The following is a 25943-nucleotide window of genomic DNA, read 5'->3' on the forward strand; positions in this document are numbered from 1 at the left end:
ATAATTGCAGCCCTTACAATAATGACTTTTGGGATTATTTTGACTTATCAATAGTAATGACTTACGCCGAATAGATTGAAGAATTCTAGGTGTATTAGGGACCGAGTTTTGATATCCAGTTTTTGTCATTGTCCTTAATTGATTATAGCGAAGCACTAATTCCATGAAACGTCTTACCATTACTTTTGGTCTGTGAGAATAACGATCAATAATGTTATCGACATTCATTTGCAAAACGAAAACTCCACTTGATCCAAATTCTATGTAATTGCTAACAATATTTGGTGTAGAGGATTGCATTCGTCCTGGATGCAACAAAGAGTTCGGCAGTGACGAAATGATGGATATTGAAGGGGCTCTCGAATTATGTTGCTGTGTATGTGATGAAGGTGAAGCTGCGACCAGATGCTGTTGAGATGTTGATGGAGACAATGTAACTGCAGGCAAATAATGTTGAGGTGTTGATGTAGAAAATGAAACAGACACAGATGTTGAAGGAATTGAAATAGGTTAATAGAGTTAATATGCATATATAGGAGAGTTCTAGATCCACCTGCAATACCGGCCGAGCCGAAAAGTCGGTTCTGATCCGCACTAATTACCGACCGCGATAACTTTGACAATAAGTTACCGACTTCCCGACCGCGTTGAGTTATCGACAGTGATATGTTATCAGCGGCGATCATAACGATTGCGTTTTCTTTTTACTGACCTCGATTGGCAATAAATTACCGACAGCAATTTTTCACTGACTCCGATTGTCGATAAGTTATCATCAACTATAATACCGATTTCTTTACCGACTTTGTTTATAATTTAATGATGAGCAAAAAAAATAACTGTAAAAAAAAATGGCGGTGATGTGTCTCAAGGATGTTAGATAATGGGAGAGGTTTCAAAGTAAAAACAATTCCTTTTTCAAGTTAATTTTTTTTATTAAAAAAAAAAAGATTATAATATATTTTTCTTTTTTATATAAAAAAATAATGATCTTCCAAATGATGGTTCCCAAGTAGCATTAATCTACCTGTAAGAATCACAATTATTTTCTTTAATAACTTTTTTTATATAAGTAAAACTAGAAAAACTAATTATAAAACCAAGATTCACAGCATCATAACCATCATCATAGTCAGTGGAATCATTATCATAATTATCGTCGTCATCAATTGTTGGAGGTGAAGGAGGTAGAAATTCTACCTCACTATCCTCCGATGACACAGTCGCTGGAGAATAAGATAGAACTTCTACCTCACTATCACTGTCTTCGACAGTAATGATTTCCCTGCTTAGAAGTGGTGGCACAACGGAGATGTCTCCTTCTATCCGGAACCATATGACGTTACCGGGGAACGTTAGGCAGGTAGCCGTCACGCCACAAAGTGTGAGGGTTGCGCCTTGTATCCCTCTTGTCTCCTCCCAATGATCTTCAAGTGCCATTAGAATAATAATTTCTGGAGGGTAATCGGTAGGTAATAAATCATCATTTAACAATTCATGAAATTCAAAATTAAACTATATAGAGAGGCCTTGATCACATCACTCAGCATCAAATTACAGATAGAGAAAAGAATTCGACAACAAGAAGAAATTCTCACTAAGAAAGATTTATCAATGACATTTTTTTTTTCTTCTTTAATTATTAAAATAGTTTGTAAACGATTTCTACCATGGATAAATAATTTTAAAGACATATATTTTTTTGATTGGATTTTTAATCAAACGTGTTTTCTTTGTCGCTCATGCCCTTGCTATCTTATTTTTTCCTCGCTCTGCCACCGCTTCCTCACTTTGTCTATACTTTTATTCTCCGCTAGGAAGCTGTGATCCATACAAGAGTTGAAAGGGCCATGTGTCGAAAAATAATCGACTTATTTTATTTCATTTAGAAATGTTAACGTTTCACTCAGTCGGTCGACTGCATCATATTTTCCTCACCCTCATCTCTTTGTCACTTTGTTTATCCTCTTATTCTCTGTTACTTATTAAAGTAAGACATAATATATATTATGAATAATTAATTGAAATATTTCATTTACTGTATAAGTAATCGTAACTGAACATATTTTGAATGTAAAAAAATCATTGAAACGAAAAATTATTATCTTTTTTTATTTTATATTTTCTGAACTACGATTTGTAATTTATCCCAAATATCGTCGATGTATTCTGAAACAATATTTAAGAAAAAATACTTTGGAAGACAAGCAATATCTTCACTCGACATTTTTGTTATTTTTTTCAATATACAATACAATATAAATGACTTTTCAAATGGGGTTTTTTCATGGAAATTCACCATATACCATTCTTTTAGAATTTTTACATTCTTTCCTGCACATTTATATTCTCCATTATGCACCCCACAATCTTTAAGATGATTCATGTTCAGAACATGAAGCGAAAGACATTCAAGCTCATCCAAATTGATTACAACTTTTGAGCTGTCAATTCTTTCACGTAAATACGGTTTCGATCTTTGACAAGTACACAAAGAATATATAGAAGTTTCTCATATGGTATTGTTCCAGATTTCCATGGAATGTCATGATAATTACGTATTAGCCACAAATTTATGCGTTCATATTTATCAGGTAAATATTCCCACTGATATAGCGGTTCGAAAATTAATACTGAAATGTCTTCCATACCATCACGATTATTTTGGATTGTAATAGTCGCCAATTCTTTTACTAAAAACCGATTATTCGGCTATTTGAAACCTTGAACATTCAATATCATTTCCATGATGCACGTAAAATTTGTGCTCATGCCGGAAATGTAAAACCCAAGTGAATAGTTTTACGGTAAATCATCTATTTATATGTTCAGCCCCACCTATTGAAATTATAGCATCTAATTTTATTGTTCGATCACGACAACGATTTGCTATAAAATTGTAATTTGTAGGATTTTTTTTCACATTACATGTAATTTTTGTTAGTCTGAAATGTTCAGCAAGAATGATGAAACATCATGCCCCCCCCTCCTCCTCAAGATATTTTTTGGAAAATCAAGCAAAAAAATCACATGATCTCAGAGCTGATTCACAACCTTGACATCTCTGTTTGGAGGGGATGAATTGTATTTATACCCATGCAAGTCATGTTTAAAATCTCTGATAAATTGAAACTGTAAGAAATACGTTGTGATACATAATTCAAACAGTAAGAATGGATTTATCAAGAGTAAATAAAATTGCCAAGTGTGAGACATACTTACCAACCAAGAAGATTGATACATTAAAACCCTCTAAAACGTACAAAATTACTGGTCTAAAAGAACTTGAAACTGTGTACGGAACAAAAGTTGTGGCAACAGTTAAAAATAGCTACATGATATTTTTACCTCCAAGAAGAGTGAAAATTTTGGAAAATCATGAAGAATTTAAAAAATTGGTTGAGTTGGCCGCTGACAACAGTTACTTAATATAAGTTAAATTTGGTATTTGATCTTAGAAAATGATACAAAATTAATATTCTCGAATTTTCAAGAAATTTTTTTGAATTATCATTGTCATTACAAGGTCATCTAAATCCTATATAAATCTTATTGAGCATGCTTTATCATCATTCTAATTCTGAAGTTTCTCTAGTATAGTCAAAAAAAAAAAAATGAGTTCACTGAACTATTATCTTCATTTGTACCTCTACTGAAATTTATACAACAAAAAAAAGCAGTATTACATATTAAAAATAATGATCAATGATGTTTCTTTTGGGCAGTTACTGCAGAACTTTATCCAGCTAATATAAATTTTACAAGAACAAGTTCATGCAAAATGTCAATGTAATCTTAAACGTGATGTTAATTGTATAAAGTGGTTCATGACTGAATTAAAAAAAAAACTGAAACTGTCAGAATTTACCTAGAAAACGTAGTACCAATGAAACCATTAACATCCCAACAGCAAAACGATTTTCGTAATGCAAAAATCTGTCACATTTGTAATAAATCACTTTTACATGATGAAACGGAAGTACATGATCACTGTCACTTTACAGGTAAGTATCGAGGCGCTGCTCATGTTAATTGTAATTTAAATTATTAAAATCCATGCATAATTCCAGTCATTTTTCATAACCTCTCAGAATATGACTCACATTTTTTTATTAAATCATTGGCTACATCATTTAAAGGTTACATGGGACTATTACCTGTCATTCAAGAAATATACATAGCATTTACAAAAACAGTTGATCAGAAAATTTCCTGCGAAAAAAGGAAAGAAGAAATAGTTATACGTAACAGACGTAATTCTATTTTAATAATACATTATAAAATTGTAATTTTTTTTTTAATTACTGCTAATGATGTTGCATCATTCAAATCTTCTGGTTCAGCGAGATTACACAATCTCTTATGATCTATGTCAAACTGTTGATCCGCAGTTAATTTGAATCCTTCATCAGGAGGTCCACGAATACCACTTTTCACAATATTTTAAGCTAACTGTCGTCCAAAAACGTCAACAATTATTTTTAAACCTCTTACTTCAAAAGTTCTTCAAAGAATGAGTAGCTGTATAGAATAGATCAGATTAATAAATGATTTCAGCTTCATGCAATTCCTCTAAAATTGATAAAATTTCGTTAGTATGACCGAAATTTCCAGCAGTTTAAGACGCTGGATATAAGTGAACAAAGTCGATCTACAAGTTCATTGGGATCATTCCAATAAATATAATCGATAGGATGATTGTGTTTATGTTTAATCATATACTGTGGTGAACTTTCCCCACTTTTTGGTATATATTTATTGATTATGTCGGTAAATTTTTTAAAATTCTTATCTACTCTAACAAGAGAGTCAAGAAGATAATGCTTCTGATAGACGTTTGTCATACTGATAATTCTGCCATACATGTTTTCATCTTCTTTTGTTATTTCCGATTGATCAGGTGAATTTATCAAAAACAATTCTAATGAATCAGAAGTAGTATTGTTTTTTTTATCACAAATATAAATAAAATTACTGTCGTACCTGACTTCAGAATCACCCATCATCAATCTATTACCTTTTAACGTTTTTTATATCATACTTTGTATCTAAGTCTGTAGACAAGAGCTTAGAATCGAACATCTTTAAATACCTTACTACAGGTATGTCTGTAATGGGAGTACTTTGATAGGTAATTGTCGCTGTTGTATAAGATTTATCATCAGTTATTTCATAATCAGGTGTGAGGCTTTCTTGCTTGCTTTCAACTTCTTATTTAGGTTCTTCTTTTTTTATTTTTACTCCTTAAGGTTCCTCTTTAATAAGTGTTTTATCAGCTAATTGTTTAAGAGGAGTCACCATAGGTTTAATTATTTCACTCATAGTTTGTTGAGTCATATCTCTTTCAAGTTTCATCAACTTATGCTTTTGGCGTAGTGCATCACTAGCTTTTGCTATTTGATGCAATATTTTTTTTTCTTGTTGCACCTTCGTAATTTTTATGTTGACACTTTGACAATTACATAAATGATAAACAGTGTAATGGATTCAGGGTGAATTTATGCATATGAAGACATCAAGTTCTCTTCTATATTGCCCTTTATTAAGATCACTGTCTTTATCAATTACCAAGAAGCCGTGTTTATCATTATTCTAGCACATTAAACATATATCTTGAAAATAAGAATAAGTCATGTCAGTATTTACATGATCATCGTAAATGTGTTTTAGATTCATGTCATCTTGTCTGAAAAGTACAAGAAAGTTTGTATTGTCACGTACCAAATGTTTTGGGATTCGTGCATAAGTTCGACAAAGATAGAAGCAGTCAACATCTCTATGTCGTCCCATACAAAAATAGGTTCGCATATTATCTTGTTTTTCGCATGCTACGTCATCGAAAATCATAATTGAGCTGGGTTTTACCTCATCCGGTTTTTCCACTTCCTCATGCTCATTAAAAGCATAAAATTTAATATCTTTTATTGATTCAATTATTTATGTGAAATACTAATACTTATGTTGGTTGAATGATTTTAAATATGAATAAATATTTTCAAATCGTAAGCCATTTGGATGTACAATAAGTGATAAAAGAGTATTTGTCTTTCTACAATTTGATAGGCTACGAATAACACCACGGACACTATTTGGTAAAAGTTCTCCGTGACGTTTGATATTTGTGTCTCGTGATAGGTCAAAGTTAATTACAGGTAACTTAATGTCTTGTTGATTAAACTTCATCTTGATGCAGAATGACATTCTAGCTATAAATTGACATCTATTATAGGTGCCGAATTAGTCGTTCTTGAGCAATGATAGTGCAAAGACGTATCAACAAAACGAAGTGCTGGTATTGTTAACACACTTATAAACAAATTGTCATTTGAACTTCATATACCAGGATATCATTATTGTGGTCCGGGAACTAAATTGAAGGAGAGATTAGCACGTGGAGATCCAGGAATCAATCCATTGGACGCTGCTTGTAAAGAACACGATATTGCATATTCGCGAAATCGAGATAACATTGAAATTATCATGTCATGGAAGTCAAATCACAATTGGGAATGGATTTGAAAGAAAAAAACAAAAAGGACAAGGAATTTAAACATTTGCGAAAAGTTGTTAATTCAGTATATCTTATGTTAAATTCCAGTTCAGATCCTATAAAATCTGCATTAGTTGCTGCACGAAAGACTGTTCGCGATGCTGGTGAATAGAAAAAAATTAAAGTTCCACGTATTATACCAATTCCGCAAAAAGTGGGAGGTATTTTACCTCTTATACCTCTATTTGCAGGTTTAAGTGCAGTTAGTGCAGTAGCAGGTGGCACGGCTGGCATTGCAAAAGCAATTAATGATGCTAGAGACGCCAAACGTCGATTAGAAGAAGCTAAACGACATAACGAGAAAATGGAAGCAATAGTTTTGGGTAAAGGTTTACATCAAAAACCGCACAAGAGAGGATTAGGATTATATTTGAAACCGGCAAAAAAAAAAACATTTAAATTTACCTCATCGTGTACCGACTGATATTAAACTTAAAAAAATATGCAAAAATCATGAAAATACCCTTTTTTCGTGGTGTTTTTATGCGAAATGATCTTCCAAAATTTACACCGTGGAAAAATGAATCAGCAATCATTAATCTCGACGATGAAACTAGACCTGGAACACATTGGGTGGCATATAAAAAACGTGTTAATGAAGTTATAGATTATGGCAGTTTTGGCAATTTACAGCAAACACATGAGCTTATGAAATATCTTAATGTTGATAAAATACTGTACAACCATGAAAAACATCATGAATACAGTACAGATAATTGCGGACACTTGTGTTTAAAATTTTTACGTAGAAAAGTATAAAAGTAATATGCACTTTCCAACAAGCATCAGTCATGGATGATTTACTCACATTAACATTGTCTGGACAAACGTCCATTCTAGAAGCGTTTTATTTTCCACCAATTAAATTATCATCATCTAAAAAATATACCCTAGGATTTGTGGAACTGTTAACCTTCAATTCCATTCTAAATATTGATAACGGCAACAATAAATTTTATTATACACTTAATGGTGAAATAAAAGTATTAAAATACCCATAGGAAACTATAAAGTTGAAGACTTTGAGAGTTATTTGAAGAAAGCTGATACTCAATTATCAATTTTTATGAAGCCCAATAATAATGAACTAATAACGTTTACAGTGAAAATGCAACAATAAATTTCTAACCGCATGATTCTATTGTTAGTTTGTTGGGCTTCAGTCCACGACTTATTTCACCAAAATTGACTCACACATCAGATTTACCAGGATCTATCTCGAAAATTAATGCATTAAGGATTAAATGTAATGTCACTACAGAAGCATACATGAATAATCAGTTGGTACATTCGATTCACGAATTTCTTCCATCAGTTCCACCAGGATATAAGATCATTAAAGTTCCATCAAACGTCATTTATTTTCCAATCACTGTACGAACCATACATAATTTACAACTGCGCATTGTTGATCAAGACGGTCAATTTGTAAATTTACGTGTGGAAACTGTATTAATACGTTTACATTTAAAATCAGTCACGTGATGGGAATTGTTTATAAACCAATAGTAGCGGGAAGCTATAAAACATATTATGCCTGAATCCCATCAGTCATCGAAAAAAACTCAAACGATGAACTTATCAAAATCGATTATTCCTACAAAGTCTGGGACTAAAAATACGCAAAGGTGAAACAAAATTAAAGTGAAAGTGTGCTGTCTTGCATGTCTTTTACCATGGAAGAAGAAAAATTAGCAATAAGCAAAGGTGTCATATTCAATGAGTCTATTGCACACATTGAGGTCCATGCTCATCAACCATATGCGTCTACAAGATATAATAATAATGATGAGATACATATCTCAGTTCACCATCAAGATTTATGTCTGTTGCCAAGCAAAAGTTCCCTCCATATTACGGGGAAATTTATAAAATCTAACGGAAATGCGGTAGCAGCAACATCAAGATTCGTTAATATGGCCGTATGCTATTTATTTGAAGAAATACAATATAAATTGAATGGTGCTGAGATTGATCGAAATAAAAATGTTGATCTTACAAGTCTCATGAAGGGATATCTATCTCTTCATCCAGGTCAAAAAAATTATTAAGATAATGCAGGTTGGGTAACTGAAAATGAAAGATTATTGAATGATAATGGATACTTGGATGTTTCGATACCGTTACATATGCTATTGGGATTTGCTGAAGATTATAATCGCATAATTGTCAATGCCAAACGTGAATTTAATACTGACTCGTTCAAATGCCGATCTTAATGCAATTGTACCAGCTCCAGCGAAACCTGAAGAGACGATCACTCTTATAAAAATTGAATGGATAATTCCTTATGTCACTGTTGCAGACATAACAAAAGTAGAATTGTTGAGTCACATTGCAAAAGACCCACCGATTCCAGTGAGTTTCAGATCATGGGAATTGTATGAATATCCAATGCTGCCGAACACGTATGTTATATTAGGATTTCAAACTGCACGCAAAAATGATGCTACATAAGATGCAAGTCATTTCGGGATGAAATCGGACCAAAATTCTACGATCGACGACTGCCAGTAACTCGGTTAGTAAAACAGAGCAGCCCAATAGGGGTGACTCTATAAGTATAACTACTCTCTGTTAATCCACACCTAGGCGTTGTCGGAGCACTCAGGCATTAACTGTAGGCCTGCAATCTACGTAGAACACTTGCAGTCTGTGGATGAAACGGATCGGATCATTACTTGTGGTAAGAAAATCTCAACTTTGAATAACCCTCCGTTTAAAGATAGGGATGATTGTGCTGGATCAGAGCAATTAGGAAGTCAGTTTTTATAAAAAATATATGATCTTTATTTTTAGCAGTAGCAATGAACAGTATACACTGTGTACCTTTTTTGTGACTGAATAAAAAGAATGAATGTCTTTAAAGATCACTGAATGTCAATTTTAATTACCGAATGAAATTAATTTAATTTTAATAATTTAATTAATTAAGTTAATTTCAACGGTGGTGGAAAGATGTTTCGGCGTGTGGGATCGTATGTTTGCGATACTATTGATAGGATCAAGATTTTGGATATCCGACAGGACAATGGCTGTGATTATTGCTTCTGCAATATTGTGCAACATTACAGAACGAGCAATTCCTCTTCCATTGGTAGATTTATCAATTTATAACAGCATCCCATCAACATATACTTTTACGTTTTTGAAATTTTTTTTTTTCTAATTTCAGATTAGTGTAAATATCCTTTTTATGGATGTTTCCCATGAGAATACCAGTACTTTCTGGTGATTATCTACTGTTCGTTAATTGTTTTATAGAAAATTCAATGCATCATTTATTTATTTTTTCTGTTTTTTACGATGACAGAAAGAAACTAAAAATAACATTTTAACTTTATCGAAGTCTATTCCTTATTGTACAATTTTTATTTCTAATGGAAATTAATGTTTATAGTTGGCGATCATGTGATGTTAATCATGTTTAAATATTTAAGTTTGATCTCAGAAATCGTTTGTCAAACAACAACTTACGGAAATAGCGTCCATTTGGGAAGTTTTTTGGTTTTCAAGTTAATTCAGTTTTCTGTGTAGTGCAAGTCTCAGTATCTTTTCATTTGCAAAGCCACTTGTACTTGTTTGCATTATTTTTGGATTATTATTCAATCCTTTTAGAATATTTAGACATAATGCAAGATTTTTGTTATTATGAATCACTGTGAGTATCATGAGGTACTTAATAACTGATAAATTATTAATTATGAGAGAATTTAATGATCGTTTTTTTTAGTAGAAAATTATAATTTTTCCATTTGTGTGTAAATTTTCCCAACTTCTGGCTTGCAGCTCAATTGAATAGTCTTGAGACGCCTTTTGAATTTCCAATTCTTAATTTATTTAGATTTTTACACCAAGAAGTTGTTTATCCTGCCGCAGTAAGTGAAGTCAATAATGAAATGGAAGGTAACATATTCATTCTTTTATTCTACAGAAGTTTCACTTTGTTGTAATTTCTGAAGACTTTATCTTAAAATTTATATGGGTTGTCAGCTATATTTAACAAAATGTCAATATGTTTTAATTGATTTGATGATGTCAATAGTAGCTCCACTAGGAGTATCCAGGTTATTCATTGAAATAACAATGATATGAAAAACTTCAAAATAAGTTATTTAACAGAAGATTTATATGAAATTTCTCTAATGTGGAAAATAATCATCTAAATAACTGTAGTAAATTTCGTCTTGTACGTGACATTGCAATTGATGGATTTATCATCGATGATAAAAAAGTGTAACAAATAGAGGTAAACGTAAAGTCGATGGGAAAAGCAGAGTACTGCTGAAGGAGATGAACGTGCATTACTTCAATAACAAACAGTTGATAGTGATATCTTGAATACAAATATCTCTACCACGCGCATCTCCAGGTGGCGGATAGAAGCATTGTCCGGGTAGTACCGAGTGGAGGCCTCGAAAGCCGCGAGGCGTACTAAGTGCAAACACGAGGGAAGCCGCTGGCTACCCTTTTGTGACTCTTGCACCAAGGGTAACTAGTGCTAGGGAAACAGCGACTTGGCTGGCCCATCAACGCAAACCTAATGACGCTAATATTCACAGGACATAGTAAACCGCAGATTACTCATTAGTGAGAATTGAGGGTGTTATTAGTGACTTGATGGTTGTCACCTAGAGTTGGCTGTAGAAATGGCACTTTACCATCTCACCTTACTGCTGAGAAGTTGATAGAGTTGGAGTCTGTTGAGTTTGCCTGAGGTTCCTCGCCTGGTCCATCGATTTACTAAGACCATAATGACGTTACTTGATAATTGTAACTGAGTTGTCCAGGTAATAGTTGAGACGTCTGTCAGTTTGAGTTGAAGTCTTTGTTAATCACACAATCAGTTGATGAGTAGGCTGATGGAGAACTGAATGAGTTGACAAGTACTGATATTAGTTTAATATCTTCACCTGATGTGGATCAGGAGTTAGTCTGCTTTACAATAGTCCAACTGACTTTTATCTTGCTGATCTTTGTAGAGTCAATGCTGCAGTACGGGGGTGGTCAATCATCGTGTGATGCTTCTGATTGCATATACTACACGTATGAGCAGAGTGACACTTTTTTATAGAATGATGACGTGAACATGAACTGTCCGACCACTGAGTTGAGTTGTCAACTTCATCCGGCTCGAAGGACTAAATGTTCTGACTTCAATAAGCTAGTGGAAAAAGATGGACAGAGATTACAGGTAGACGGTAATCAGAATTATATGGACTGTATTTTTGAGGATGTTTGGATGCTAGAACAGTCGGGACTTTTGAACGGTGTAAATGAGTTGGCTGACAAGAGTTAACAGTAACACTTAACGATTTATTAAACACTAAAATAACAGTAACAGAAAAATAACGCTAAGAGAGTCTTTGCATTATCTATACAGTCTTGAGTTCACGGAAATTTCACACAGAGTTCACTGATGAGTTGACTGATGAGTCGAAGATCACAGGAAAGTTGTAAGATTTCCTGTACTGGTCTCTACACCAGGAGTCGTCTGGATTTTCGTCTGGATTCAGTTGTTCGTGTGTTGATCTTGTGTGTGTGTCTGTCCATGAGGCCGTGAGGCGTCGAAGCCGACATCGTTCGCGTCTTTTGTAAGAAGGTGCTGATGCGGGCCAACATGAGCTTACTGGATAAATCTGCTGAGAGTTAGACCGCCTGATGAGTTCATCATCTTCACTATAGATGATTAACTAGAGAATTATTCCATTTCTAAGGAATATTCTGAGGAGTTGTCTGGGTTTTCACTGAAGAGTTCGATTGCTTGAGCTCTCTGCTAGTACACACGTACCGAGTTGACTGAGTAACCGGCGAATACTGCCCAATACAGCCCGTTATTCCCAAAAACTCTGCGTTCTCGATGCTTCTAGGCCCTTTGAGAGGAGATATATGCGCCTAGGAATTAATTCGAGTTGTCTAATTGGCGAAAATAAGTTGGCAGGAGTGACCTTGATTCATCTAATTATTCGGTGGGGAGAAAAATGTAAGGCCATCGGTAGAGTACTGCCTATCAAGTCAGAACAAGATCACTTTTCACTTCACTACTGACCACATCCGGCTCGAAAGACCAATTTTTTTAGTGCAAATAAACTGCCTGAGATTTTGATTCAGTTATTTTGAGCCAAAAGATCGATAACTGATGAGCTACGCCGTAGGATGCGGTAAGGAGAGGTGCACATACACAAATAACACCTTTTTCGAGCAAAAAGCACTTTTATTATAAAAAATATACTATTTTTACTCTTAATAATGAATTCTTAACAGTAGTAGAGCTTAGCAGAGCTTTTAGGAACTTTATTGAACTTGAATAGAGCTTTGAGCAATTATTTAATGAGAAAATCAAAAGAGCGGTAACAGAGCACGTGTACTTAAGCGTCGCGTGAGCGCTAATGACTGCAAACACGTTGTAGTCAGCGTCGGTAGACCTAGCACAATAGTAGGACAATTATCATTGGCTAGGTTGAAGAAGACGAGCTGTAATTAGTTGAGCGCTAAAAAAAGAGCTAGGAGAGGGCGAGCGGATCGGGTGAGCTCGACTAAGCATGAGCTGGGACGAGAGCGAGTCCAGCTGACAGGGTGCGATTAACCTCTCGCAATAATATGCTTACCTTCCTTCTTCTTTTACATTTCTGATACTTCTCTATCTTTTGCTTCCATTGTTTTCTTATTATAATGATTATTAATATCAGTCTAGTTCATAATAGCGGGAATAGAAATTATGGAGACAGACATCAGGGTAATAAGAAAATTGATCAATCTACTTATTTTATTTCGATTATTAAAAATGATCCTATTAAAATTACATCGATCGATAAGTGCATTATTGAATTTACGCATATATCAGTACACATATATAATATTTTATTAAAAGTAAATAACAGATACGATTGATAATCAGCGTTCTTTTTTGAAATAAACGAGAACATCATTGTCATTATTCAAAGTAAAGAGTTGCATCAGTAATAGTACTCAGTGATGGAGACGTGTTGAAAAAATCTATCAAATCAATTAGTTTTTTTTCAATTTTTTGTAAATTACGACTTCGATTTCTATTATGCTGACAAACTTTTGTTGCCTTATCTCCAACGTGAATGGCCATTTCTTCAAATAATGCATTCAAATTCAAGTCCATAGTTTCCTCCAAACTCTGAAAAAAAAAAAAATACGCATTTATCCGTGTTCCAATGAAATGATATTTTTTAGATTTTTTACGAGCTCAATACACACATCGGAATGAATTCTTAAGGACATTTATAGTATCAAATAGGTACAATTCAAGATCTCTGGTGCTTTTAAGGCCAGTTTCCCTAAGAATTTCATCTTCTACAGTATTATTCAGTATCGGTTGCACAATACGTAATTTTAAAGTTTATGAAGTTATGGATGGAAATAAAAAAAAAAATACTGGTGTTATGAACTTGCATGCATTATAATTGCAGAGTTTTCTGTAAAACAATAGCAGCTGTGTTCCGTATAGTTGAAAATTTTATTGAATACAGTGATTTTAGGGAGAATCAAACACTATAATTAAGAAGATAAACTCCAAAATGCGCAAGAAAGATCATATTATTCAATCGTAGATAATCATATAATTCAAGAATATTATAGAATGTTCATAAAGTTCGTAGAACTAATAGACAGAAACTAAGTGCAAGTAAGTGATGCAAATATCTAAAGATAATTTTTTTGCACGGCTTTTAATGTTTTTTTTGATACCGAATATTGTTTGCCAAAATCGTTTCAATGTAAATGTACGATTATTTTGAACATTTATGCAAAAAAATTGCGTTATGCATACCATGCTTTCTGAAATATAGTGATCGTGTTCGGAACATACACGTCTTTAACGAAAATTTACCTATGTAAAAAATTTTTACATCGGTAGCTATTATATCAAAAAGATATATGTTCAAAACATTTATGAAAATCGATCAGCGACTTGCAGAACACTTTTTAAAATGTTTATAACACTTTCATCACATTAAAACTAGTCAAAACTAAATTATTATCTCATTCGAAGATAGAAGACATTAATCTGTTAACCCTTCAATGAGCGCGAGGGTTCTTCCCGGACCCAAGCCAGTTTTTTTTCAGAAATTACATGTATGAAAAAAATTTTTCTGCATACTGCTCTCTTCAGTACCTTTAAACTAACCTTTTAAGAAAAGATTCAAACTAGTTACATATGTTTCCGATAATTGTTGATTAAGTTATTGACGATCAAAAACTGTCTGGGGCCCCGAATGACCTCATGCGCTCACTTATGTTACAAATTTCTTGCTTGAAAAATCATTTCAATGGAGACTAATATGTTTCATTAAATTTTATTAACTTCCCATTAGGATGTTATTTAAATTGGGTCGATTAGTGAAATTAGGATTTTCATCATATCTCCACGTTTCATGATATTTGCAACCATACTGACCAGTTTTCAGAATGATGTGTGTATGTACGCACGTATGTATATATGTATGTACGGACGTCAACATTTTTTTCGAAAGATATTATTATAAAGAAGATCTGAGTGAAATTTAGAAAAATAAAAAGATTAACTTTTTAGAATACTCTGAAGCGGAAGAATAACAATTTCGTTCCGAAATGGAGTCAATTTCGATTCGACATTATTTTTCACAACCAAATATGATGTAAGTAGACAAAACAGATTCTGATTTTTATCAAAAAGTTTTCATGTTATTTTATTTTAACTTGAAAACGGAAATTTTAGATTTAGATTAAAAATGATAAATCAATTTTTTTCATTTCAGTTCAGCAAAATTGAATGTGGCCAAGTCTATAGAAAAAGATTCAATGATGATGATAATACGATTATATTTGAGGTTCGAATGAAAGAATCCTCAAAGCTGACAGTTTTGTAATGAAACTTCCATCATATTGATATTATTATAATACTGATATTATTATAATTCTATTTTCGTATCATTTTAATAAAAATAATCATAATGTATAATCCGTATTTTCAATAAAAAAAACCTGTAAATGTTGAATCTATTTATTTTTTTATTTATTTTTTGAATTTTTTTTTGGTTGATCAAATGAATTGGCATTTTATCTTATATTATGATAACTGCAAAATCTATTCTATCGATTTCGTCATCCTCGACTAGAAGTTCTCATGAATGCCACTACGAAAGTGCTATAATTTTGCTGTCAATATTTCTCACTATAACCTACATTTCTTTTTTCAAGAAATATTAGTGTAATTAATTTACATTTATAATAATTACTGAGTATTATTCTCATTAATTTAACAATTTACGTTAGTATTAGTAAATTGATACAAGTTTTAATACAGTGAATGATAAAATCGAAACTGCAGGTGAGTTCTACTACATTATTATTCATAATGTGATCATTTTTATTATAGTGATTTTATTCTAAACAATCACAAACAATTGTTAATAAATTCATGTTCATGTAGTTTCATGTCTTAAAGAACGATAAGCCAACAAAAATAAAGAAATCCTCTTATCCCAATCTTTTTGATTCTTACTAATAAATTTGGACAAATATTGAAGAATAGTCCTATGCAACCTTTTAACTAAACCATTTGATTGAGGATGAAGAGGTGTGGCTCTTGTCTTCTTAATACCAAAAAGACTCATGACCTCCTTGAAGTTTTCAGATTCAAATTCTCGACCCTGATCAGAATGAATTTCAATAGGAACACCAAATCTACAAAATATTTGAGTTACTAGAGCCTCAGCAATAGTAGAAGCCTGATGATTAGGCAGAGGAATCGCCTCAGGCCATCTAGTAAAATAATCTGTAACAACAAGTAAAAATTTATTTCCAGAAGAGGTTTTAGTAAGAGGACCAAGAATATCAATGGCAACCCTTTCAAAAGAAGAACCAACATTATAAATTTGAAGTTGACCACAAGAATTTTTATGGGGACCTTTATTAGCGAAACAAACTTTGCATTTATTACACCAAATATCAACATCTTGTTTAAGAGTTGCCCAGAAAAATCGTTGACGAATTTTTGAAATCGTTTTATTAATACCAAAATGACCACCAGAAGGAGAATTATGAGCGTCATGAATTATTTCATTCACTTTAGCTCAAGGAATGACAACCTGGAAAGTAATATAAGAAAGATTTGGAGCTTCTCAACGTTTAACTAAAACACCATTTTTCAATTCTAAAGAATTCCAATAAAGTAAATAAATTTTAAAAGTAGAATCCAAATGTGAAACATCATGAAACTCGTGAACTTTATTTTCCTTTTTGAATTTAATAATTAAACTCAAAATGTTATCATCATTTTGAAATTTGATCCAATCAGAATCATTATTAATTTCACAAATGACACGGAAAATATGCCTTCTATCACATTTTTCATCAGAATCTATTTTCAGACATTTTTTACCATCACATGGACGCCGAGAAAGACCATCAGCATTGCCATGTTTATGACCAGGTCTATGTTGAACTTCGAAATCATATTGAAATAAGATTTCAAACCAACGAGCTATTTGATCTTGAGGATTTTTGAAAGAAAGTAACCAAGTGAGAGAGGCATGATCAGTTCTAATAGTGAACCTCTTGCCAAGAAGGAAATGACGAAAATGTTCAACAGAAATAACAACGGCTAATATTTCTTTCCTAGTAACACAATAGTTACGTTCACGATTATTTAAAGTCTTGCTAAAGTAAGCAATAACTTTTTCTTCATAAACAGTCTCACCATTATTATTAACTGGAATCTTTTGAGATAACACAGCACCAATGCCAACATTTGAAGCATCAGTATCAAGAATAAAAGGATAATTTGGATCAGGATAACCCAAAATTGGAGTAGAAGTCAAAATTTGTTTCAATTTTTGAAACGTTTGAAAAGCTAAATCATCCCAAATAAAATCTTTCTTTTTCTGACTAATAAGATAAAAAGGCTTTGCAATAGTAGCAAAATCTTTAACAAATTTTCTGTAATAAGAACAAAGACCTAGAAAACTTCTGAGTTCAGATTTATTTTTAGGGACAGGCTAATTGATAATAGCAGAAATTTTATCCGGAGAACTTTTCAGTCCTTCACCAGAAACTACATGTCCAAGGAAAATAATTTCTTTTTGGAAAAATATACTTTTCTTAGGATTTATCTTAAGAGAAGCTTGTAAAAGTCTTTCAAAAACATTTTGAAGATGAATAAAATGTTCATTTCGACTTTTACTGTAAATAATAATATCATCCAAATATACTAAACAAATTTTACCGAGAAGACCTTTTAAAACTATGTTCATAAGTTTGACGAAGGTAGCAGGAGCATTACACAAACCAAAAGGAAGAATCTTAAATTGCCAAACCTCATTCCAAATACAAAAAGCAGTTTTAGACCTATCCTCCGGAGCAACTTTAACTTGCCAATATCCACTTTTTAAATCAACGGTAGAAAACCATTGAGCACCAAGAACCATATTCAATATGTCTTCTTGATGAGGAATTGGTGTTGAATCCTTAACTGTGACATCGTTTAATTTACGATAGTCAACACAAAATCTAATTTCATCACTTTTTTTTTGAACAAGAAAAACAGGAGAAGCCCAAGGACCATGACATGGTTCTATTGCATTCTGTTGTTTCATTTCCTCCATAACTGAATCAACTTTATCCCTATAATGTAAAGGAATACGACGAGGAGCCTGTTTAATAGGAAGTGCATTTCCAACATTAATTTTATGTTGTAAAATTTTGCACTTTCCTAAATCAAAAGAATTTTTCGCACAAAAGTAGATAGACTATGAGAGTTCTACCGCACTTTTTTTTTTTCTTGGGATGCTGCGGTAGAACTTTCATAGCTGTGCACGCTAAAGTGGGGATAAATATTGTGGTAGAACTCTCATAGCTGTGCACGCTAAAGTGGGGATAAATATTGTGGTAGAACTCTCATAGCTGTGCATGCTAAAGTGGGGGGTGAAAGTGTCTGTAAGGTTTTTGTGGTAGAACTCTCATAGCTGTGCACGCTAAAGTGGGGTTGAAGGTGTCTCTAAGATTTTTTGTGGTAGAAAGCTGTAAACGTGGGGGAGTTCTTGGGTTTTGTTTGATTTAGGCGTGGGAGAAAATCTGACTATTTCAAAAAAAATTAGTTTTTTCTATTCTCGATTCGATCAACTCACCGTGACCATTATTTTAAATATATCTTTCTTTTGTCTCGCTTAAAACCATGGGGATTCAGGTATAAGGTTGAGGGAGGATTCTTCTAAGCATAGGTGCATAGATATGCAGCTCCATGTGGGAAAATCTAAGGCTATGCTTAGATTTTCCCACATGCAGCTGCATATCCTTAATTTGATATTAAGCAGCTTCCTTTGATAACCTATTAGAGAATGAATTTGAAAAGAAACTTAATAATCTTAAGTTGCTATGAAATCTAGAAAAATGTCTTGTGGGGGAAAACATGAGTAGAGAGGAAAAAACCTACCCCTATTTATTGGGCGATTTGTTTTCAAAAATCACCAGTCTTGCTTCAGACATAAGTCTCATAAAATTGTATAATAAATATGAGAAAGTGGTTGATAAGTGATCAGTTTTACAAGTTATACATTTAAAATAGACTTGCGTTAAATCAAACTTTATGTGCAAAAATTGAACAAACTGCACCAGAAGTGTATTTAGAATTGAAAAAACTAAAACCAGGAATCATTGCTGGTGGATTCGCTTCATATTTATTGGGGTATACTAACACATATACAGATATCGATTATTGGATTATTCATCATGAATGTTTTATAAATAAAGATGATATAGAGAAACAAAATAACTACTACAAAATCAATCGATACATTCATAATTGTGACACTCATGATATTCCTGATATAAATGCATTAATGCATGTGTTTAATCATCAAAGAACACCCTTACAAGTTATTCATATACAAGTCACAAAAGAAACATTTGATGTGTTATTTAAGAATGATCAAATGTTTATCGAGCCATATTTTAAATTTATTGATTTGATGTTTGATAAATAAAACATGTAAAAAGGGAATATTACCATTTAGTGGATATTATTTTGATATAAATAAAAGCACAAATTATAATTATTAAACTAAAAAACGTCAAGAAAAGTACTCTCAACGTATTGTAAATTATGGAGCACCTGAATAACTTGTCGCCATGTGTTGTAGAATATTAAGCAATATAAATTGAAGAAGCAATTGGTCATCATTACCATCATTATCATAATATTAAATAAAAAAATTTAATTAAAGTTTCATTTTTTTGAATGTAATTAAAGCTGAAATTTTTAACAATGGAAAATTATCCAAAAATAACGCACATCATTGATATGGATAGCTTTAGAATAAATAAAAAATTCTACTGTAAGGAAATGGCGTGTATTCGAGTTGAGAGCGGTGAGATATATTCAAGTCATTATAATATTGGAGAACATAGACTGTCACGAGAAGATTCTACATCAGCATGCTTCAATACAATGTTTATCCATGGATTAAAAATGGATAATAACCACAATCATCAGAATCAAGGAGCAATTGATGATTTCTTGTATGGCATCGATGAAGAAACAAGTTCTTTAGGAGGAATCATAGGATACAAAGGTGGATCAGTTGAACGAGACAAACTCACATTCTTGGGAATTCAAAGTTATAATATTGAGAAGCTTGGATGTCCAAAATTCGAAATATTATATAATCAATTGCGAGAACAATGTCCGGACTTATTTGAAATAATGGAAACATTGGATTGTCTTCAGCATGATGAATTGAAAGTTCGTAAGGGTGAATCAACTCCTAGAATGGCTCATTGTCCTAAGAAGGAGGTTTACGCTTTCAATCAATTTCTTTTAGGAAATATTTAATAATTATGTTTTTAAACAAATGTATATGTTAATGTTTTTTATAAATATGTATATTGAAAAAATGTATCAAATATTGTATATAATTTTTTCTTTTTGAATAAACTGTAAGATTAATGATATGTATGCTTTTGAATTATTTTAAAAAAAGAAAAAATAACCTCTGATTCTAAAATATTTATAAGATTTTTTTTTTTTAAAGAAATTCAACTCTCTTCTAATTTTTTATTTGTATATAAATATATAAATGATTACAATTTTTAAAATAAAACTTAAATATAAACATATAATTTTTTTTTATTTTTTTTTTAATATTTTTTATTTCTTTTTATTTTTTATTTCAATTATTTTTTAAATCAATTTTCGAATTTGTCCACTTAATGGTTTATATTCGACTATTCTATCATGTAAAATTAAACAGTATGCAGTTGTACCCAGGGGAAACACTTCAGTAGCTTCAAATTCAAGACGAACATCGACTGGTCCTGCTTTAATAGATTTATTTTGCCCTGAACAATCTATTACAATGAATGGTCCTCTTTCCATAAAATTTCCTTTATTTAAGTATGGTCTTTTAATGTTTTTACTATAATAAGATGAATAAAAATTCGTATACATTTCATACAAAAGTGCATATTTATTATTTAAAATATCAATATTCATGTTAGCATATGGATATCGCTGTGAATTTAAATAAACAGCAAAATCTTTAATTTTACAATGATCAAATATATCAGCACGTTTTGATAATTTATTTTTACGTTCAGTTTGTAATGAAAATATAATATATCTTGGTTTCTCTAGTTGATTTGTTGTATTCACAGACCAGATGTGTTTCGTTGTTATAGGTAAAGATGGATATTCATATAGCTCCCATGATCTGAAGGGTATTGATATCGATGGATCTTTACTGATGTAACTTAACATATCAAGTTTCTTTGAATCAGACATTGTAACATATGGCACTAACCATTCAATTTTATCAAGAGTAATTTTTACATTTTCAGCCGCTGTATTAGCTATTTCAGTTTGATGTATTGCATTCAAGTCAGTGTTGGCTCTTATGAGTATTAGCTCATGTTTACAGTTAACAATGACTTGTTTATAATCCTCAGCAAATCCAAATGATAATTTTAATGGTATAGAGACGTCAAAATTACCATTGGAATCACATAGTTTTTTATTATCAAGTACCATTCCACTGTTTTCCAAAGAATATTCTTGCTCTGGTGTAAATGATGGAAATCCCTTCATGAGTGTTGTAATGCCCACATTTTTACTACGATCAATTTCAACTCCATTTAATTCATATCTCATTTCTTCAAATAAGAAACAAGCAAACATTGTTGCAAGTAAAGATTTGTTTGATGTAGCACTCCCATTGTCTTTTGTAAATTTACCAGTGATATGAATTGAACTTTCACATGGTAAAATACATAAATCTTGATGTTGTACAGCTATACGTATCTCATCATTGTTTTTATATAATGATGAACCATATGGTTGATGAGCATGAATCTCATAATGAGATATAGATTCATCTTGAACAATTTTTTTATTTATTTTTAATGCCGTCGCCTCCATGGTATTAAACACGACAAGCTGAATTTAAATTTAACAATTTTTAAATTAAGTCTAAACCAAGACTTTCTAGAAATTAAGTGTTCTGAGGAGTCAGTTGTTTCACTGTTCTCCTCTTCTTTTTCGTCTTCTTCTGTTGAGATGTTGCTCGTTTGATTGTCTTTTTTAAACTGTGTACATTTGCGCATGGCTAATGGTTATTATAACTTTGTTCTTCTAAATGATCACCATAAACTATTACCATTATATACTCTTTAAATGTAACCTTACAGTGACTGATTCAGATCGATTATTAATTAATTTTCCGTCTTGATCTACAACTCGTATCTGTAAATTATGTATTTCCCTCACTGTGACGGGGGGATAAATGACTTTTGTAGGTGATTCAATAATTTTATATTCTGGTGGGACTGATGGAAAAAATGCATGAATTGTATGAGCAAATTGATTATTTATGTATACACCACTTGTAATATTACGCTCTACACATATAGCATTAACACTCAATATTGATGTTGGTTTTTCCGATTTATTTACTTCTCCTGCTTTATAAATTTTTCGTTCGAATCCTAAAAATTCACCGATAGAATCTTCAGATGTGAAGTCAATAGCTGATTTTTCACTTTATAATTCGGTGACAAGTGTACTTTTTTCAACTCCCAATGAAAGATTTAATTGAGGATCCGTCGCAATTAGAAATATGTAAATATCTTTAAGATCAAAAGTACCAGTTGGAATTGTAATTGTACGCCAATTGTCTTTCATTTCATATCGAAACTTATTGTTGCCTTCATATATGTTTGGAATTGAATTAAATGTAAGAAAATCAACAAGTCCAAGAACATAATTTTTTGTAGGTGAAAATTCAATTGGAGGAAAATATGAAACCTCCAATAATGATGAATGTCCAGAAAGTGTTAATATCAAAGAATCACCCATAATGTTTACTGTATAATACTTAAAATGTAAATGGAATATAATTTTTTCCACATCATATTTATAGCTGATCAATTAAAAAATTTCAAACATAAATGCCCACAGTTAGTAGTATTATAATCTTGATATTTTTTATAATTATATAATATATGGTTAACATTAAAATAATGTACAAGTTCTCTGGGTGGTTTTAAATCACCAAAACTATCAAAGTATACAACTTTTCCACCTCTTTTTTTATACGCCACCCAATGAGTTCCAGATCCATCTTTATTATCCAAATTAATAATTGCTGATTCATTTTTCCAAGGTCCTGATGATGGTAAATCATTTCTCATGAAAACATTTCGAAAATATGGTATTTTCAATTTTTCTGTATACTTTAACAAATCAAAATTAGTTAGGGCTCGCTTTGGTAATTTTATCGAATAATCCCTCTCCTGATTTATATCGATTCAGATATGCTCCTTTTCCAGTTTGGTATCGCGCTTAAATATCCCTGGACAAAATATCCCCGATAAAATATTCCCGATAAAATATCTTCGGACAAAATATCCCCAAGACAAAATATCCTCAGACAAAATATATTTTTTATCAAATATCTATACATTATAACGATATGTAAATGTTGTGTTATTGAAATGGAGTTACAAATTTAAATATTGGCGCTGAAAAGTTACTACGTTTCGCCGCGCTACCTAGTGGCAATTATTATGTAATTATATTAATACTCTGTATGCCATCTAGTATTGTATAATTTATGATGATGTACGAGGTTATAGTTTTGTTGTGTGCTCTATTAGTTCATATAATGTTTAAAATTGTTGCTCAAAAGTAGTATTATTATATTTAAGTAATCTGAAGTATATATGCTCAAAAGTAGTATTATTATATTTAAGTAATCTCAAGTATATATGGTATGCATAATGCCACTGCAATTTATAAAATCGCAGAAGAGTACAAATTTACTGGTACATGAGGGCATTATTTACTCACGTAAAAAAGTGAATAAAAATAATATTTCATGGCGTTGTGCCACTAATAAATATTGTTCAAAGATAATTCATACCGATTGTGAAGATGAACAGGTATATTAATTTTTAATCTATAAATTTGTTATTATTAATAAGAGTGACTATAATTTCTGTAGTTATAAATGTTTTTCTAATTCTCCATATCATTCAGGTAACATTGTTGGCACTGTACCGGTTCATGAACATGCTGTAAATGCGGCTGTGGTGCAAATGAAGATTATAAAAGCTAAAATAAAACGTAAAGCTGAAACAACCGACTACAAACCAGCTAAAATTCTTTCTGGAGCATTACGTGGTGTCGCGTCTCCAGTAGCAGCGTTAATGCCAATGACAACGTCGATTAGTCGATTGATTCAGCGTACCCGGACTCAACATAACCCACAATTCAACAATCCAACTTCTCGAGGTGAACTACAGCTCCCTGATGAATATAAAAAAAACTTACAATAACGAATTATTTTTACTTCATGACAGCGGTGGGAGACCGAAATAGATTTTTAGTATTTACAACTGTAAAAAATTTAAATTTTTTAACAAAATGCGAACAGTGGCTTAGTGACGGTACGTTTAAGTCAGTACCTAACATCTTTTCTCAATTATATACTATACATGGATATATGAGTGGTAAATCTGTGCCTTTGGTGTATTTATTAGCACCTAATAAGTCTAAGAATATGTATATAAATTTCTTAAAAGTTTTACGTCGGAGTCTACCTAATATTCACCATCACGCATTATGGTCGACTTTGAAAGGCCTTTCATGGATGCTATCAAAGAAACATATCCAGGAATTAAAATTTCTGGGTGTCATTTTCATTTCACACAATGCGTGTGGCGTCATATTCAACTATGTGGCCTTCAAGCACGATACAATAAAGATGTAACGTTTGCTCTAAATCTTAAGTTATTAATGGCATTAGCGTATGTTCCAGTTAATGATGTTATAAGTGCCTATGAAGTAATAGTTTCTAGTGATTTTTATGATATTCATCATGAAATGTTGGATGATTTATTAAACTATTTTACTATGACATGGATTGGTAAACCACGCCATAATAAGATTAAACGTGATAAACCATTATTTGAGCCTAAATTGTGGAATTATTATCGTGCCGTAGTTGATGATAGAATTACATCTAACAATCTAATGGAAGGCTGGCATAATAGTTTTAACCAACGAGTATCTGTTTCCCATGCTACAGTGAATAAATTTTTAGATGCAATAAAAGATGAGCAGACTAAAACTGAAATGCTAATGGCTCAAATTGATACAGGGTTCAATTTTGAAAGTAAGAAGTGTAAAGCGTATCGTAATTATCAGAGTCGTTTAAAAAATATTGTTCTTAATTATGATCCTAACCATAAGTTTGAGTATCTACGAAGTATTGCGAAATTATTGTGCATTAACAACTAGTCGTTATGTTGTAAGTGTTTATTTTTTGTTTATGGAGAACGTGAAAGATACAAATTTATTTTTGTTAATTACTAAACTTTAATTTTTGTTGAATATGGATAGGATCTTTATAAGTATAATATATGACCAATGATTTAATACTGCATATCGCAATGTGTGCAATACGCATACGCATATAGCATAATTTATAAGATTAAAAAATACTAAAATAAATATGTGATTAATTGACAGTGATTTTATAGTTTGACTGAAAAATAAGATTAAAATGATCTCACTTGTATGTTTGAACTTTGTAATATTAATAAATTGAAATCTCATTTGTATTATTGAAGTTTGTGTTAGTTTATGATCAATTTTAAAAAAAATTTTCATGATTAGTGGGTGGTGTAATGGAAGATGGGAGCAGGAGGGACCGAGTGTTAAAAAATTATTGCGAATTTTTACATCCATGCTTTTTTACTTATCCAATAATATTTTGTTTCGAGTATATTTTGTATTGGGGATATTTTGTCTTGGGGACATTTTGTCTGGTGATATTTTGTCGGGGATATATTGTCGAGGATATTTTGTCCGGAGATAATAACGCGCGGAATC

General features: G+C 31.9%; 2 protein-coding genes across 2 annotated transcripts; one reads left to right on the forward strand and one right to left on the reverse strand.

Moving 5' to 3' along the window:
- Positions 1-21043: 21043 nt before the first annotated feature.
- LOC118069977 (uncharacterized) lies at positions 21044-23239 on the reverse strand. Its single transcript, XM_035088362.1, has 3 exons — positions 23075-23239; positions 21211-21986; positions 21044-21065 (listed from the first exon to the last, which is right to left on the reverse strand). The coding sequence occupies exons 1-3, from the start codon at positions 23237-23239 to the stop codon at positions 21044-21046; spliced, it is 963 nt and encodes a 320-aa protein (XP_034944253.1).
- A 1432-nt stretch (positions 23240-24671) lies between these two features.
- On the forward strand, positions 24672-25224 carry LOC118069978 (uncharacterized; the record flags this gene model as incomplete). The annotated part of the gene is made up of 2 exons (XM_035088363.1): positions 24672-24893; positions 24996-25224. Coding segments are annotated over exons 1-2 (451 nt in total), but the record flags the coding sequence as incomplete, so codon positions are not given.
- Between the last annotated feature and the right edge of the window lie 719 nt (positions 25225-25943).

This window comes from Chelonus insularis, unplaced genomic scaffold (assembly GCF_013357705.1).
Source record: "Chelonus insularis isolate UGA/USDA-ARS -01 unplaced genomic scaffold, ASM1335770v1 contig_49_pilon, whole genome shotgun sequence".
Classification (NCBI taxonomy): Eukaryota; Metazoa; Arthropoda; class Insecta; order Hymenoptera; family Braconidae; genus Chelonus; species Chelonus insularis.